The sequence below is a fragment of the Phoxinus phoxinus genome (genome assembly GCF_949152265.1).
Source record: "Phoxinus phoxinus genome assembly, chromosome: 12".
Classification (NCBI taxonomy): Eukaryota; Metazoa; Chordata; class Actinopteri; order Cypriniformes; family Leuciscidae; genus Phoxinus; species Phoxinus phoxinus.
Genome location: NC_136887.1, coordinates 9,145,533 through 9,164,410, shown reverse-complemented (window position 1 = coordinate 9,164,410; position 18,878 = coordinate 9,145,533). Strand labels below are relative to the sequence as shown.

General features: G+C 44.2%; 1 protein-coding gene across 3 annotated transcripts; it reads right to left on the bottom strand.

Moving 5' to 3' along the window:
* Window positions 1-8,077: 8,077 nt before the first annotated feature.
* On the bottom strand, window positions 8,078-17,836 carry LOC307007651 (uncharacterized protein). 3 transcript variants are annotated; one of them, XR_013799650.1, is made up of 5 exons: window positions 17,739-17,836; window positions 17,431-17,527; window positions 9,186-9,458; window positions 8,992-9,095; window positions 8,078-8,364 (listed from the first exon to the last, which is right to left on the bottom strand). XR_013799650.1 is itself a non-coding variant. In XM_079629878.1 (4 exons), the coding sequence occupies exon 1, from the start codon at window positions 13,416-13,418 to the stop codon at window positions 10,053-10,055; it is 3,366 nt and encodes a 1,121-aa protein (XP_079486004.1). In that variant the 5' UTR covers window positions 13,419-13,484; the 3' UTR covers window positions 8,078-8,364; window positions 8,992-9,095; window positions 9,186-9,458; window positions 9,641-10,052. The 3 variants fall into 3 exon arrangements, 1 of the variants encoding a protein (XP_079486004.1); XR_013799651.1 differs by having other exon boundaries at window positions 9,186-9,452; XM_079629878.1 differs by lacking the exons at window positions 17,431-17,527; window positions 17,739-17,836 and adding an exon at window positions 9,641-13,484.
* Between the last annotated feature and the right edge of the window lie 1,042 nt (window positions 17,837-18,878).

Sequence of the window (18,878 nt, the reverse complement as noted above, 5' to 3'; positions counted from 1 at the left end):
CTTCATTGGGGCAACTTTGGGCCCCTCCTGCCCCCCAGGGGTGCAACTTTTACCCCATTGTGTGGTATGTTCTTACAGAGCCTGCCAGTCTCTTTAAATGTGCCAAATTACACGTTTCTGCGACATCCTTGCTCTGAGCCATGAGTCTGTGAATTTTGGTTGCTAAGGTGCTCGACAATGGTTGCTAGGGAGGGGCTAGGAAGTGTTGATGTGATTCATGATTGGCTGTTTGCTGCCCCGAGTCAAACGAGACCACCCTCATGTTTCTATGACTCTTCTATCCAGAGATATCCATTTGATCTCTTTCAATGGAAGTCTATGGAACTTGTTGCTAAGGTGCTCTAAATGGTTGCTAGGGGCGTGGCCTGATAGCTTCACAATGATCCGGAGAGACTGATTGGTCGTCTGAGTAAAATGAGCCTGTCCCCTTGTCTCTATGACACTGTGATCCAGAGTTATGTTCAATACAAAATCGCTTACTCTCTCTCTCTCTCCATTTCATGGGACGTCCTACACCATGTTAAGTCAATAGGAAAAGTTTGGGCTGCTCCTGCCCCCCAGGGGTGCAACTTTTACCCCATTGTGAGGTATGTTATTACAGAGCCTGCCAGCCTCTCCAAATGTGGTAAATTTCACATTTCTACGAAATCCCAACTCTGAGCTATGACTCGTCAAAGTTTGACGTAATGTTAAGTCTATGCGTTTTTTCGTCGACTTTTTCGCCCCTGGGGCGACCACCGCACCCCCGATCGCTTATAAAAGTCATAGCACACCATTCCCGAATATGCCGCACGATTTGACACCTCATTCATGGGTCTGTGACAAAAGCTGCGGGAGGAGTAGCGCGCCAAAAAAGCGGCGGAATAAAAAGAAGAATAATAACTAGAACGTACATTTCCAGAAGAAAATGTGAATGGTGCTTGCAGTGGCAAAAAACACGACCCGGTTGCTAGGGTGTTCTTGGAGTTTGCTATGAAGATGCTAGGGTGTATTGGGTGGTTGCTAGGCGGTTGCTACGGTGTTCTAGGTGGTTGCTAGGCGGTTGCTAGGTGGTTGCTAGGGTGTTCTGGGTGGTTGCTAGGCGGTTGCTAGGTGGTTGCTAGGGTGTTCTGGTTGGTTGCTAGGCGGTTGCTAGGTGGTTGCTAGGGTGTTCTGGCTGGTTGCTAGGCGGTTGCTAGGGTGTTCTAGGTGGTCGCTAGGTGGTTGCTAGGGTGTTCTGGGTGGTTGCTAGGTGGTTGCTAGGGTGTTCTGGGTGGTTGCTAGGCGATTGCTAGGTGGTTGCTAGGGTGTTCTGGGTGGTTGTTAGGCGGTTACTAGGGTGTTCTGGGTGGTTGCTAGGCGGTTGCTAGGGTGTTCTGGGTGGTTGCTAGGTGGTTGCTATGTGGTTGCTAGTCGGTTGCTAGGGTGTTCTGGGTGGTTGCTATGCGGTTGCTAGGGTGTTCTGGGTGGTTGCTAGGTGGTTGCTAGGCGGTTGCTAGGGTGTTCTGGGTGGTTGCTAGGTGGTTGCTAGGGTATTCTGGGTAGTTGCTATGGTGTTACTAGGTGGTTGGTAGTTGTCACAGATGGTTACTATGGTGTTTGTAGCATTTTCTTGGCATGATTTAGCACTTAGCTAATCAAAATTAGCATGTAGCTATTCACTGCTAGCATGTGTAGCATGTAGCAAGTCCTGTTTGCTAGCATGAGTCAAAAGAGCCAACCCCCATCTCTATACGATGTTCTGATGCAGAGATATACGCCTTGCAAAACGGTTGTTAGGGTAATCTGTTTGGTTGCTAGGAGTGTTTTGGCATTTGCCAATCATGAAGCTCCAAAGTCAGTGTGAATGTATAAACCAACCCCCATCTCTATACGATGTTTTGATGCAGAGATATAGGTCTTGCAAAATGGTTGCTAGGGTACTCTCTTTTGTTGCTAGGGAGTGGCTTGGCATTTGCCAATCATGAAACTCCAAAGGCTGCTTGTCAGTATGAATGATATAAACCAACTCCCACGTCTCTGTGACATTCAGAATGGAAGATATCCCTGTCTGGATTTTGGTTGCTAAGGTACTCGACAATGGTTGCTAGGGAGGGGCTAGGAAGTGTTGAGGTGATTGGGGATTGGCTGTTTTCTGCCCCGAGTCAAACGAGCCAACCCTCATGTTTCTATGACACTTCTATCCAGAGATATCCATTTGATGTCTTTCAATGGAAGTCTATGGATTTTGTTGCTAAGGTGCTCTAAATGGTTGCTAGGGCGTGGCTTGATAGCTTCACAGTGATCCTGAGAGACTGATTGGTCGTCTCAGTAAAATGAGCCCGCCCCCTTGTCTCTATGCCACTGTGATCCAGAGTTATGTTCAATACAAATGCGGTTTCTATGGTGTAGGACAGCCCATTTCATGGGCTGTCCTACACCATAGTCCGTGAATGGGGCAACTTTGGGCCGGTCCTGCCCCCCAGGGGTGCAACTTTTACCCCATTGTGTGGTATGTTCTTACAGAGCCTGCCAGTCTCTTTAAATGTGCCAAATTACACGTTTCTGCGAAATCCTTGCTCTGAGCTATGAGTCTGTGAATTTTGGTTGCTAAGCTGCTCGACAATGGTTGCTAGGGGCGTGGCTTGATAGCTTCACAATGATCCTGAGAGACTGATTGGTCGTCTGAGTAAAATGAGCCTGCCCCCTTGTCTCTATGACACTGTGATCCAGAGTTATGTTCAATACAAATGCGGTTTCTATGGTGTAGGACAGCCCATTTCATGGGCTGTCCTACACCATAGTACGTGAATAGGGCAACTTCGGGCCGGTCCTGCCCCCCAGGGGTGCAACTTTTACCCCATTGTGTGGTATGTTGTTACAGAGCCTACCAGCCTCTTCAAATGTGATCCAGAGTTATGTTCAATAGAATATCGCTTACTATGGTGTAGGACAGCCCATTTCATGGGCTGTCCTACACCATAGTACTTCATTGGGGCAACTTTGGGGCCCTCCAGCCCCCCAGGGGTGCAACTTTTACCCCATTGTGTGGTATGTTCTTACAGAGCCTGCCAGTCTCTTTAAATGTGCCAAATTACACGTTTCTGCGACATCCTTGCTCTGAGCTATGAGTCTGTGAATTTTGGTTGCTAAGCTGCTCGACAATGGTTGCTAGGGGCGTGGCTTGATAGCTTCACAATGATCCTGAGATGCTGATTGGTCTTCTGAGTAAAATGAGCCCGCCCCCTTGTCTCTATGACACTGTGATCCAGAGCTATGTTCAATACAAAATCCCTATGCAATTTACCATAGTAGGAAAAACGCATGCTTTACATGGGCCGTCCTACACCATGTTAAGTCAATGGGAAACTTTGGGCCACTCCTGCCCCCCAGGGGTGCAACTTTTACCCCATTGTGAGGTATGTTCTTACAGAGCCTGCCAGCCTCTTCAAATGTGGTAAATTTCACATTTCTACGAAATCCTCGCTCTGAGCTATGACTCGTCAAAGTTTGACGCAATGTTAAGTCTATGGGATTTTTCGTCGACTTTTTCGCCCCTGGGGCGACCACCGCACCCCCGATCGCTTATAAAAGTAATAGCACACGATTCCCGAATAGGCCGCACGTTTTGACACCTCATTCAGGGGTGTGTGACAAACGGTCCAGGAGGAGTAGCGCGCCAAACTTTTGTGTGGAAGAATAAAAAGAACTAGAACGTACATTTCCAGAAGAAAATGTGAATGGTGCTTGCAGTGGCAAAAAACACGACCCGGTTGCTAGGGTGTTCTTGGAGTTTGCTATGAAGATGCTAGGGTGTATTGGGTGGTTGCTAGGCGGTTGCTAGGGTGTTCTAGGTGGTTGCTAGGCGGTTGCTAGGTGGTTGCTAGGGTGTTCTGGGTGGTTGCTAGGCGGTTGCTAGGGTGTTATGGCTGGTTGCTAGGCGGTTGCTAGGGTGTTCTGGGTGGTTGCTAGGGTGTTCTGGGTGGTTGCTAGGCGGTTGCTAGGTGTTTGCTAGGGTGTTCTGGGTGGTTGTTAGGCGGTTGCTAGGGTGTTCTGGGTGGTTGCTAGGCGGTTGCTAGGGTGTTCTGGGTGGTTGCTAGGTGGTTGCTAGGCGGTTGCTAGGGTATTCTGGGTAGTTGCTATGGTGTTACTAGGTGGTTGGTAGTTGTCACAGATGGTTACTATGGTGTTTGTAGCATTTTCTTGGCATGATTTAGCACTTAGCTAATCAATATTAGCATGTAGCTATTCACTGCTAGCATGTGTAGCATGTAGCAAGTCCTGTTTGCTAGCATGAGTCAAAAGAGCCAACCCCCATCTCTATACGATGTTCTGATGCAGAGATATACGTCTTGCAAAACGGTTGCTAGGGTAATCTGTTTGGTTGCTAGGGAGTGGCTTGGTAGCTGCCAATCATGAAGCTCCAAAGTCAGTGTGAATGTATAAAGCAACCCCCATCTCTATACGATGTTTTGATGCAGAGATATAGGTCTTGCAAAATGGTTGCTAGGGTACTCTCTTTTGTTGCTAGGGAGTGGCTTGGCAGCTGCCAATCATGAAACTCCAAAGGCTGCTTGTCAGTATGAATGATATAAACCAACTCCCACGTCTCTGTGACATTCAGAATGGAAGATATCCCTCTTTGGATTTTGGTTGCTAAGGTACTCGACAATGGTTGCTAGGGAGGGGCTAGGATGTGTTGAGGTGATTGGGGATTGGCTGTTTGCTGCCCCGAGTCAAACGAGCCCACCCTCATGTTTCTATGACACTTATATCCTGAGATATCCCTTTGATGTCTTTCAATGGAAGTCTATGGAGCTTGTTGCTAAGGAGCTCTAAATGGTTGCTAGGGCGTGGCTTGAAAGCTTCACAATGATCCTGAGAGACTGATTGGTCGTCTGAGTAAAATGAGCCCGCCCCCTTGTCTCTATGACACTGTGATCCAGAGTTATGTTCAATACAAATGCGGTTTCTATGGTGTAGGACAGCCCATTTCATGGGCTGTCCTACACCATAGTACGTGAATGGGGCAACTTTGAGCCCCTCCTGCCCCCCAGGGGTGCAACTTTTACCCCATTGTGTGGTATGTTGTTACAGAGCCTAACAGCCTCTTCAAATGTGATCCAGAGTTATGTTCAATAGAATATCGCTTACTATGGTGTAGGACAGCCCATTTCATGGGCTGTCCTACACCATAGTACTTTATTGGGGCAACTTTGGGCCCCTCCTGCCCCCCAGGGGTGCAACTTTTACCCCATTGTGTGGTATGTTCTTATAGAGCCTGCTAGTCTCTTTAAATGTGCCAAATTACACGTTTCTGCGACATCCTTGCTCTGAGCTATGAGTCTGTGAATTTTGGTTGCTAAGGTGCTCGACAATGGTTGCTAGGGAGGGGCTAGGAAGTGTTGATGTGATTCATGATTGGCTGTTTGCTGCCCCGAGTCAAACGAGACCACCCTCATGTTTCTATGACTCTTCTATCCAGAGATATCCATTTGATCTCTTTCAATGGAAGTCTATGGAACTTGTTGCTAAGGTGCTCTAAATGGTTGCTAGGGGCGTGGCCTGATAGCTTCACAATGATCCTGAGAGACTGATTGGTCGTCTGAGTAAAATGAGCCCGCCCCCTTGTCTCTATGACACTGTGATCCAGAGTTATGTTCAATACAAAATCGCTTACTATGGTGTAGGACGGCCCATTTCATGGGCCGTCCTATGCCATAGACAATGAATGGGAAAACTTTGGGGCGCTCCTGCCCCCCAGGGGTGCAACTTTTACCCCATTGTGAGGTATATTCTTAAAGAGCCTGACAGCCTCTACAAATGTCGTAAATTTCACATTTCTACGAATTCCTCGCTCTGAGCTATGGGGCGTTACGTGCTTTTCGCAATGTAAGTCTATGCGTTTTTTTTCGCTGCTATTTCGCCCGTGGGGCGAACATCGTACGCCCGATCGCTTATAAAAGTCATAGCACACCATTCCCAAATAGGCCGCACGTTTTGACACCTCATTCATGGGTCTGTGACAAAAACTGCGGGAGGAGTAGCGAGACGAAAAAAAAGTGGAAGAAGAAGAATAATAATAAGTATGAGCAATAACACTAATGTTGCTTTGCCTATAGGCAAGCACCATTAATAATAATAAGTATGACGGATAACAATAATGATGCCTTGCTAAAGCAAGCACCATTAATAAGTATGAGCAATAACACTAATGTTGCTTTGCCTATAGGCAAGCACCATTAATAAGTATGACGGATAACAATAATGATGCCTTGCTAAAGCAAGCACCATTAATAATAATAAGTATGCAAGATAACACTAATGTTGCTTTGCCTATAGGCAAGCACCATTAATAATAAGTATGAGCAATAACAATACTGTTGCCTTGCTAAAGCAAGCACCAGTAATAAGTATGCAAGAGAACACTAATGTTGCTTTGCCTATAGGCAAGCACCATTAACTAGAACGTACATTTCCAGAAGAAAATGTGAATGGTGCTTGCAGTGGCAAAAAACACGACCCGGTTGCTAGAGTGTGGTACATGATTGCATACGAGCCAACAACCATATCTGTACGATGTTCTGCTGCTGAGATATGGCTTATTCATGTTGTTCGGGTGGTTGCTAGGGTGTTCTGGGTGGTTGCTAGGTGGTTTCTAGGGTATTCTGGGTGGTTGCTAGGTGGTTGCTAGGGTGTTCTGGATGGTTGCTAGGCGGTTGCTAGGGTGTTCTGGGTGGTTGCTAGGCGGTTGCTAGGGTGTATTGGGTGGTTGCTAGGCGGTTGCTAGGGTGTTCTGGGTGGTTGTTAGGCGGTTGCTAGGGTGTTCAGGGCGGTTGCTAAGGTATTTTTGGTGGTTGCTATGGTGTTACTAGGTGGTTGGTAGTTTTCACAGATGGTTACTATGGGGTTAGGGCTAAGGTTAGGCACTCGGCCGCAGAGTATTTAAAATCTCTATTAAACGAGTGCATTATAATGACAGGCCTCGTGCCTATGAGTGAGTTTTTATAGAGTATTTAAAATCTCTATTAAACGAGTGCATTATAATGAGTGCACGAGGCCTGCGGCCTCGTGCCTATAGCCTATGGTTGCTAGGGTGCTGTAACTGGTTGCTATGGTGTGGCTATGAAGATTTTAGGCCATTACTTATTGGCTGCTGGATAATATAAATCCTCTGAGGGAGAGAGAGGGGGAGACATGCAGGGGTGTCAGGCCCTTTGTGTCTGTGTGTGTGAAAAATGACAGTTGGGATTTGAATTTCTGAAAATTCCGCAATGTTAAGTCAATGGGACTTTTTTGGCCGCTTTTTCGTCCGCTGTGCGAACATCGTACACCCGATCGCTTAGAAAAGATATAGCACACCTCTCCTCAATGAGCCGGTCGATTTGACACCTCACTCAGGGGTCTGTGACAAACGGTGCGGGGCGAGTTTCGCGCCGAACTTTTGTGTGGAAGAATAATAATTATTATAAGTATACTTATATAATAAAGAACGTACATTTCCAGAAGAAAATGTGAATGGTGCTTGCAGTGGCAAAAAACACGACCCGGTTGCACACGAGTATATTATATTGTTGTAAATGGCACATAATAAATGTTGAGTATATAAAGCTCATTTAAATGTAAGCTTTTAAATGACCCGACCACTTACCATCTTAAAGAACCATCTGTGAATATACCTGGATCTTCTCTGAAGTTCACAAGAAAATATTCATACTGTGACAATGATGACTAACTTTCAATAACATTCAATAAAGACAAAAACACAGTGTGTGTCAATTAACCAAATGTTTATTTAAAAGATTTTTTTAAATGCCTGTTGTGTCAAATTCCACGCAGCAAATGGATTAGATCAGGGATGGGCCACTTGGGTCCTGGAGGGCCACTGTCCTGCAGAGTTTAGCTCCAACCCTAATTAAACACACCTGAAAAAGGCAATCGATGTTTTCAGGATTACTAGATAGATACAGGCAGGTGAGTTATCATCAGGGCTGAAGCTAAACTCTGCAGGACAGTGGCCCTCCAGGACCGGAGTTGCCCATCCCTGGATTAGATCCTAGTGTTGTATTAGTTATTAGATATACTTTGTATTAAAATTATCTTTAAAACATTACCCCTAAGATTATAAAAATATATATTTTTTATTTATTATGTACTAGTTTAGCCTATAGTGCTGAGAATTTTGTTGTGAATACATTTGTAAAAATGCTCTTTATTTGAAGGAGTGGGTAGCTCTGAAAAGAGCCGTTGTTGTCTTTAAAAAGACATTTGGTTTCAACTTTGGAGTTCCACCCGCAGACCGTCTCTCAGGTTTGCTCAGGAGAAGCTGGTTTCAATCTGCGCTCAGGTGAACTCGGTCTCTGGTGTTTCTATGCTGAATGGCACGCATCTGTCTCCCTGGATATCCTGAGGGCAGAGGAGATAAAACGTATATGATAATGTTAGTGAATTTATTTGAATTGTTTACTTATTGAGCAGCATAGTTGATGGGTCAGATGTAAGCCTTTAGTTTTTACATCAAATCATACATCTTTGAACAAAACCCATGGTTTTTCCTGCATTTAACTTTTTTAGCATTTATTAATCTTTGTTAGTGATTTTTACATTTACTAATACGGTACATTGTTCAAATCAAAAGTTGTAAGTGTTAACATTAGTAAATGCAGTGAACTAACATGAATAAACATTGAACAGCAGTTTTTAAAATAAATAACTGTCAAAAAGTTCATACTGGAGTGATTAATATCATAAAGCACATAGCAAGTTGTTGTTAGCTAGCTGTTCATTTTATTCAATTGTTAGCTATATGTTAGAAAATTAAGACTATTAGTTAAAACAAACCTTTTGATTCTATTATTTTTATATGCAATATGATTATATAACAAAATTATGAAATCCAGTGGTAAAATCTGCTCTTTTTTTTAAATAAGAGAGCAAGATAGGACAACAGTGTCTGTTGACCACCAACGAAGACATTTGACGCGGGAAAAACCCTGAAACCATTGTATAATAAAATGCACTGAAATACTACACCTTATCAGTAGTATTGACCTCAGTGTGCTTCTTCCTCTGCTTCTTCATCTGCTTCTTCATTCTTCAGAGTTGTCCTCAATGCCATAGTTATTTGGACCCGTTCTCTGGGCAATGAAATTAACAAATGAACAATGGGATCACGAATACACCCATACTAATAAAAATTAAAAAACAAACTCAGAAATAAAACTTACGGAAAGAAATTGACACATAATCTGGTATCCAGCTCGTCGTCGTCATTGATGTAGCACACGTGATCTTCTCAGACAATCTCACTTCATTTGGATGGTTCATGAAAAACATAAAAATTAAAATTAGAGATTCAAATATAACATTTCCATTCAAACGCGGTTATGAAAAGCAGTAGTACACAGCTAAAGCAAAACATTTTAACACTTAGCTTTAGAAGGTAAATTGCACACTCATATCCAGACAGGACTGCTATGGTCTCCCAATTCTTCCTGCAACTTTACAGAAGGGCACATATCAATCATAGAATAATAGCAGGGGACTGCATATCCCGCACAGATTGTCACAAATTTTGTAGATTGAACATCAATTCAAGTTAAAATGTATGTTATAAGGTCAAAATCAAACATTACAATGGTGTCTTGCTACTTCTCTCTTTCCCTTGTCTTTTATAACTTACTGCCACTGTTGCACTGACTGTCTGTGTCCTCCCTGGAGCTGTCACGCTAGTCCTCTGTCCTTCCTGCTGCTGCTGCTGACGTTGCTCCTTCCTCGTAGCTCAGTGGTATAAACCCTTAAATTGACCTAACCACAATCTCCTAACCACAATCTCTAACGCCACAATCTAACCGCAACACGACCATACGCGCCAACCCGTTTGATGAAGGCTGTCGAAGTCCCGTTGATGTCATGAATCCAGGTCCATTGGCAACGGTTCCGTATGGCATAACAACCCAACCATACGCGCCCAACCGTTTGTATAAGGCCGCGGAAGCCCCACTGTAGTCATTAGTAGCGGATGCAGTGGCAAACGGTTCCGTATGGCATACTAGCTACCGCAACATACAACAATACCGGTCCATCACAAAAACTCATTTATGCAAAATACAGTACACGGGATTGTGATAACTATGATAACTATGCAAGACACCTGACTGAAGGCACAAATCCGGATGAGAGATGTATATATGATCCAGTAGAGTGTTCTTTTTGGTTGTTGCTGTGGTGATCAGTTGCGTGTATCCTTTAGACTGGAACAATTCCAGAACAGTTTTATTCCCTGCGCTGAGGTGATCCTCATTAAAATCTCCACAGATTAGTACTGGATGTTCGTCCACGATGTCCAAATAATCCAGCAGACTCTTCAAGTTTTTCGAGAACTCTTCAAATCCGTAGTGTGGCGGCCTGTACACAGCAGCGATCGTTGCTTTGATCGGGCTATCCACTTTGATGACGACATACTCCAGATCGGTCACATCTTGTATAAACTGCCTAGGCTGAGCAGAAATATGCTCTTTGCAATATATTGCGACTCCACCACCAGCTTTCTGTGCAATTTCTTGGTGTGTCGAGTAGGAGACATGTCTATTTCGCATAAATGCGTTGTACCCTTCCAGTTGGACGTGGGGTGTCATGAGTGACCCGGTCAGGTGAGTTTCCGTCATGCAAAGAATATCCGACAGAAGCAGTTCGTGATGGCATCGGATATCTTCGATGTGTGATGACAGTCCTTCTGTGTTGTGATGGATTATTTTCAGCGTTTGATCCAAGTTGGTTTCCCTCACCTGCTGTAAAAGCGGCATGATTCCTTCGAATGATGCTCTCGTCATGTTTTCCAACGATGCTGTGACTGTAGCATCGGCATAGATCTTCTTTTCGCTGAAGTCCGTGATGTGTAGTCCACGAAGCGAGGTCGTTCTGCTGAGGGCAACGTAGGCCATTCCCGGCTCGAATATCTTCTTCAGTGAAACCACGGCATTCTCCAATGTCATGCCTTGGACTTTGTGAGCTGTGCAGGCGTAGGCCAACTTGATGGGGAATTGTCGACGAACGGCTACTTTCCTCAGACTTTCTTCGGATCTCTCGATGTACACACAGTCGTCGTCTTCACCTTGCACCCTTTTGCGGTTTTTCTTCCCTGCATGTGGATTGTCGAGCTGAAGCCCTAGCATGTGTACGGTGTCGATTCCATCTTTTGTCTTATTGACAATACGAGAAATCTTCCCAAAGCACCCATTGCATAGACCGTCCTCGACATCCAAATTCCTAGTCACCATTATGCGTACTCCCAACGCAATTTGTATGGTGTCAGGCAAGTCGTCCTTTTTACCGGTGACGGGCCTCGCTTGTCTCTTCATCCCTCCCGTTCTTGGGTCTTTCCTGTAGTCTTCGGCATCGATGGTAATGATGTCAGTGTGAAGAGCATGGATTGTTTCAGTGTTGTGTCTGTGGACTTCCTTGTTGGTGGCAAATACGTGCAGTGCATCACACGGGCAGTCTTTGGGGTCCTTCACAGCCTGGAGCAACAAAGCTCGATCTTCTTCGGCAAGGTCGTCGGTCTTCTGCTTCACCCGTATGCGGTTTAAAAGTTGGGCAAAAGCCAAGTCTTCTTTCTGACGCATGATCTCGGAGAGAGTAACCATTTGGAAATGGTCTTTCCAGAAGTCCAGGACATCCTCTTCGTACACACAGAGGGGTTTGGCTTTACCCAGAGGTGGCAGTTGATAAAAGTCGCCCACGGCGAGGACAGAGATTCCCCCGAAAGGTTTCTTGCTGCCTTTGATCTGCTGACATCTCCAGTTGATGTAGGCAAAAAGATCCTTCGAAATCATGGACACTTCATCGATGATAAGAATCTCCACGTCGCGTAGTTTTGCTCGTAGTTCGTCTAGGGCATTTCCAAGTCCTTGATACGGTGGCTTCAGATTCCTTGGAAGTTTCAAAATGGAATGGAGTGTTTTACCGGAAATATTGAATGCGGCCGTTCCAGTAAACGCACTCAAGAGCACCGTAGGCACGGAGAGATCCCCTTCCTCCCGTAGTCGAGGCAGTTGTCGCAGAATCTTGGTCGCTTCCGTGTGTATGCACTTGATGACGTGCGATTTGCCACAACCAGCACCACCTGACACGAAGTAGAAAAACTGTTCTGGATTATGACCCCACACACGCTTCTGACACCACTGGCAGATCGTGTAGAAGATGGCTGCCTGCGTCTCATTGAGACTTCTGAACAACTTCCTGACAAATTCAACACTCATCTGCGGTGCCTCTATTTGTGGCACGACCCCGTCTCCATGTTCAAGAACCTGGAATTCTGGGATATCATCTTGTACGTCCTCATCATCCGGAATGATGTCTTGTCGTTCGGCGACGCACTCCAAGCGATCCACTTCTACTTCAGGTGCAAAAGCGTTCCATGCGTTCTCAGGCGGTCCTTGCCGTTCCAGCTGATCGAATGCCTTGTCCAACTCGTCACTGTGTTTTTCAAACTTCTCCTTGTTCGCTTGAACTATGGCACAGACAGGAAACAGCAAACCAGGGTGAGAAGGTAGTTCCACAGATGCACCTTTGTAAAACGTCTCGTAGGTTGGAAATCTTGGAGGTTTAAGCTGTTCGTTGGTCCGATGCGGCATATAAAGCTTTAGTAATCTACAGTAAAACTTTTCGGGTTGTTTTTTCTCAGAATAACGTGCAAACCTAATGACTGCAGCCTTCCCAGACGTTCTTTTCTGAAAAAAACCCATGCCGTTGAGCAGCCGGTGAACATTTTTGCCTTCCGTTTGCTGACCATACACGATGCGGCACTCCGAAGCAAAATCTGCCAGGCACATCTTTTCAAAATCACGCGTTTGAGGCCTTGCCCTGTATTTATCGATCATCCCCGACATCCAGACGTCCTCTGAATCTGGATTTTTATTTTGTAGGACACTAAGGGGAAGACTCATCTTTAGCGCGTCATCATCCGTCGGTAGAAACACAACACTTCGTGAACACTTCTTCAACGGTAAGCTGCATGTTCGTGCCACAGACTCCTGAGCGCTAACTTGCCTGTGTTTGGAGTAGGCTTGCATTATCTGCTTCATCTCATCTTCCTCGCTAACGTTCGTCTCGCGCACACTCTTGATTACGTTTTTAAGTAAATCGCCCATTTCATTCTCCGGCTTGGAAATGTACGAAAGCATGTACATAACGCAGCTAAAAGCGTCAAGAACGAACTGAATGTCCATATTGGCGTTCCATGCCCTTAATAAATCGGGATTGTATCCATTCACCCAAGACTCCTTTGGATCACGCTTCAGCAGAATCACGTTGGCATTGGACAATGCTTTGACGTTCTCATTGTAATCCTCGATGGACATCTTACACTCTGTCAGTAGCTCTGACAAGCTGTCAAAGGAGGCTTGGGGGTCATTCAACAGATCCCACACCGGCTTGAGTTTGGTCCTGGCTTCGCTCATTGCCTTTCGAGCAGCTTCCTGTCTCAACTTCCTTCTGTCCGCTTGCTTTTGTGCTTCCTCGTGCTCTTCTTCAGGACGCTGTGGTTGTGTGGTTTTAGACGCAAACATGCAGCTTCCGGATGGAGAAGTGTCCCTGTCATCCTCTTCTTCAGGACGCTGTGGTCGCGGACGAGTGATCTTGGTGCTAGACACCGGTAGTTTGGGGAACCCAAATCGACACAGTACATTTCCCTTCTTACAGGACTTTGAATGGTTCCTGCTGTGAAGCTGGACCTCTGTGACGATCCGGTGAAGCTCAGGATCAGCCGAGGAATCGGGCAACCGGCAGGTTATGTTGCGGTCGATAAAGTTACAAACATCCTCATCAGAGTCCTGTTCAAACTCGGGTGCGTCCTTTATCCAAACAAGAAGATGGATATGTGGGCTTCCTCTAGCTTGGAACTCCACTCGGTAAAAGTAGTACTCAACTTCACCAATGGGTTGGGCTGGCGACAAAAGCAGATGAGTCATTAGCGCATCCACCCGTTTCTCAAACATACGCATGACAGTGACTGGGTTGCTTCGGAGGATTTCACACTTCGTCGTCCAGTCAAGCTCGGAAAAGTCGACGTGTTCACCTTGTTGGGCCTTGATTGCGGTTATTACTTCAGGCCATCTCATTTCGGCTGCGCTGAACGTGCAAAAAAACGTAGGGGCTCCTAACTGTCTTATCATAGCCTGTAGATCTCGCAAAGTTTTCTCCCAATACGATGGAGTGCCTCTCAGTGGTTGCATGAACCGTGTGGCGTCTCTGTTGTGTAGCAATCTTTCAACTTCCCGGTTGTCTTGAAGCAGTCTGTTGGAAATTCTCCGGCCATCTCTTGTAATAGGTTTGCCTTTTCGCAACTGGATAGACATGCTGTTTCTAGCCAGGTGCGTTTCCGTTACAAACTGTGCAAAGAAAAGATAACTCTGATCTTTTGCAAAACGCGTGTCCACGCTGAACAATCTCGCGTTGAAATACATACTGGGAGATATTGAAATTTGTCTTTCCTCGTCAATGGAATTCTGTCCAGTGGGGAATTGAACAGGGAACGCCATGGCTTCCAACTTTGGGATTTTGAAAAATCCAACAGGCTTATGTCCTTGTGCAGGTGCGATACTAAATATTCCCTCACCGTACGACAAGATCTCCTGTCCGATGTCGGGCGGCTGCATGCACGTGTCTAATGTGAGGCCGGGTCGAAGCTCATCCTTTTCCTCAACGCTAACTTGTTGCTCATCCTGCTCAGCAACATCGACTTCTTGTTGCTTCTCAGAGACATCAGCTTCCTCGTCTAGGTGACTTTCAGAGACATCAGCTTCCTCGTCTAGGGGACTTTCAAATACAGCAGTTTCTCTTATGGAGATATCCCTGTATTCTGAATGCATTGCTTTCAGCTTTGATAAAGCTGCAAGCACGTTATGCATATTCACAGTCTGGAACTGCTGGTATCCTTTAAACTTAACGTGTCTCTTCAGCTTCACCTGCAGCAGCTGGGCCTCACTTCTTGGTCTTGGCAGAGAGTTGACGGTCTGCTCCATCTCGGAGGGCACGCACACGACGGCACCACGTACTGCTCTCTGCTGTCCTTTGGGTAATGAAACTATTTTTGCAAATGGTAAAATTTTTGCAATGAGTTGACGCTCAAGGACATTTAATTCATCCAATTCCGCAGGGATTGGTGGCAACTCCAGTTTGTTAGCTGCTGCAACTGAAGACATCTGTCCTCTCTTAAGATGGTTGTCACAAGTGTGGCAAATCCATTCCTGTCTTCTCTCTTCCGGTACTACGCAGGAACCTGAGCAGGCACTATCACAAGCGTGAACATACTTCCCGGTTAGGCAAGACGCTGCAACATGAACGTTTTTGTCATATCTCGTTCTATTACAGACCTTGACTTGATTAGGAAACAGGGCTCTGTGGCAGACTGTGCAGACATGTGTAGGGCCATGCTGAATCTTACACCGGAATGCATGTATGGCACTTTCCATCGCTTTGTTAACCAAAGGCTGGGGTGTTTCTTGGCTGGAACGGATGTAAGGTCTATATTTCCTTTTTATCCTGAGTGCGCATTGCAATCGATGAAAAACGCGATATGTAGCATCGGCAGCACATTTCTGGGTCTTGCGCAGGGTACATCGCAGTATGTGATGTGCTCTGAACTCTGGGTCGCCTGCATATCTCTTAACCATGTAGGCTTTCATTTTCCTCTGGAAGAGAGCATCTGCACTATACCGCTTATTAATGTACTCTTTCTTCTTCTTCTGGAAGAGAGCATCTGTGCTGTACCGTTTATTAACGTACTCTTTCTTCTTCTTCTGGAAGAGAGCATCTGTGCTGTATCTCTTCGTTGTATACTCCTTCATCTTCCTCTGGAAGAGAGCATCTGTACTGTATCTCTTCGTTGTATACTCTTTCATCTTTCTCTGGAAGACAGTATCCGTGCAGTATCTTCTCACTATATACTGTTTCATTTTGTTTCGGAAGAGAGCATCTTGATTATACTTTACCTTATTTGCTTCTTTTTTCTTTGATTGGTATTGCAAAGAAGTGGCATACTTCTGTCTCTCACAATCCCTTTTTTTATGTTTTCTGGTGGCATAAGGTGCAGCCCTGTCCTTAGGTTCTCCGCCTTGTTTTGACATTTTAAATGTTTTACGCATTTCTTTTCTTCTCCTGTGCTTATTTGTTTTATCTACCACATATTGTTTTTCAGCTCCTGAGCCAACAAGATTTACTTTGGCTTCAACATGTGTTACTGGTTCTGGTAGAGCTGAAATCATTTGTGATACCTGTTCACAGACAGATGTTGAAGGCATCTGGACAGACTGTTGCTCTGTTTCAAAAGATACAGGCATGAATTCATAGCTGGTCTCATCACCACGATCCTGGAAGATCTTGAGAACTCTGTCTGCCATGTCACTCAGGTGGGTGAAAGTCAACATGACAGCAGTTCCATGGCCAGTAGGATGGGGCAAGCCTGCAGCAGTCCTAGAGTGAGAATCAAAGTATCCGTACCGTCCAGATCCGTCTCTGAACACAGCAATACACTCAGGAGCAACAATGAGCAAAGCATGCCTGACATCTGTGGAGAGACACTGCAGTCTTTCAGTGAGTGGAATGCACCACTCTTCAGTGCCAGGGATCCCTGTGGCTCTGAGGTATCCGATCATCACTCCTGACTTCAGCACATTGTGTGTCCGGTTAAATGATGCAACACTCAACGGTATTTCCTCCATCGTCAGAAGGTTGCGATTAAACTGTCTTTCAGCAATAAGCTGCAATTTAATGCTGACATATAACGCATCTCCCTCCTCTAGAATTCTATCAAGGTCAGGCATCTTGAACGCAATCCCTTCACTCTGGTTGGCCAAAAATGTCAACGCTACACAGGTGCACTGATGATTTCTTGAGAAACTGTCATACCTATAATCACCCTGACAATGAGATGCCTGCACAGACAAAACCCTGGGTGCAATATCACCACCTTCTGCATGCATTCTACCCGAAAACTGAGCTACAGCTGCACTGGTGCTTGCCTGTTCAACCTGTAAATAATCATTCATGAAATTAGGCTGCTGGTCAAAATTAGTGCTCTGTGTTAAATTTTAAATCACAATTCATAGTGTTTGACATAAAGACATTTTTGAAAAGTTATAAAGAAACTAAAAAAAGGCAAAAAATGTGTTTGTAAATTATGATACACTTATTAGCTCAATGTTTTTTGAGCATCAAATCCGCATATATTCATATTAGAATGATTTCTAATGAGCTGAGAGACAGCTGATGCGAGCTTGACTAAAGTAACCAGCTAGAACTAACGCTAGGCTGGATTTAATCATAAGGTGTAAATTGCAATCAAGGTTGTTCTTTTTTTTTTACAAATCAAGCACTCAAATTTAATCAAGGAATCATAACAGTCCTAGTCCCAAACATTAAGGTGCCCTGAAATTAGCATGTTGAAATCCAAGACACAGATATCAATAGTACCCGGTTATTCCTGGAGGCTCTGGTCTGTTCATCCTCAAGGTCCTCCTTTCGCCGACGCACTTGTTGAGCCTGAGATCTCTTTCCTTTCCGCGGCATCCTTTAAAATATGAAGAGATAAAAAGAATAATTGTTGACAAATTTATCTAACTAGGTAACTTCTAAAAGTAGAGATTTTACTTTCAATACTCAAAACATCAAAATTAACCATGTATTTATTTTTAATCCTCAAAAGTAATGCATAATAAAATACACTTATTTGTTAGTCAAATTCATTTTGACAGGACATTCTCCCTTTGATAGGCACATACTTTGAAACGTCTCCCGATGTAACTGCTGTTGAGCCTGAAAAGATAACAACTGTAGTACTCTCAGGAAGAAAAAACAAAACAGTTAAACAACAATGAAACTGTGTAAACTTGTAAAATATATATATATATATTTTTTTTTTTTGTGGGGAGCGGGGGTGAGAAATTAAATGCTCTCTGCAGAAAACGCCAAAACACAAGGAACCTGTAAAGACACAGAACAGAAAGACGTATTAGAGCACAGGGACTACAATTATGGTGATGTGATGAAAATGTCATAGTACAGCTTAAGAAACCATATTAATACTAACCAAGGAGAAAAGTGCAGCAGAAGATGCAGGTTGTGCTCTGATCAGTCAGTCTGAAAAAAATAACAATAACAACATAATGAAAAATGACTAAACTCGAGTTAACTATCCATAACTTATTCAATATTAATTATATATTTATCTCAAGAAGCTTTTTTTATCTCAAGAAGAGTCTTTTTCTTGAAGTACATTCTTTTCAAGAAGCAAAGTTATGTCAAATATGCGTCCTAAAACCTCTGATGGACTGGCCATCCAAAGTGGTTTGGAGAATGGATGGGTAATTAATAGTTTCTTGCAGAAACAAAACAGTTTTTATTTTAATAGCTTTTTTTTTATCCTGATAATTTTTTAACTATAACTATTTTCTAATCAAGAAGCCAAATCTGAAGCATTTTGTATTTGTGGCCATGTCCCTAATTAAACCTTTACCTTTAAAATGCAGTAAGGAATGTTCGTGAAAACAGTATTCTGAAACAGAGAAACAAGAGTGTCATATAACTCAACACCACACTCACAACCCATGTAACTTGAACTTTCATTGCAAATAATGCTAACACTGGGGGAAAAAGCTGAACATTTTCACCTCACTCCACTGTAATTTTCTACAAAAATCTACAAATTGTCATAAATAACCTGAAAATACTTTAGTTTATTAAGGTTAAATCTTGCTAACCACTCTTAAAATAAATGGGGAAAGTACTTACTTTAGGAGGTGTTCTGAGTAATTGATTTGTATGTAACACTTTATAATATGGTTTGATTTGTTAACATTAGTTAATGTATAACAAACCATGAGCAACACATGTGTTACTGTATTTATTAATCTTTCTTAACA

Coding starts and splice junctions, on each gene's coding strand:
- LOC307007651 (XM_079629878.1), bottom strand. CDS start 13,418: ATGAGCGAAGCCAGGACCAAACTCAAGCCGGTGTGGGATCTGTTGAAT.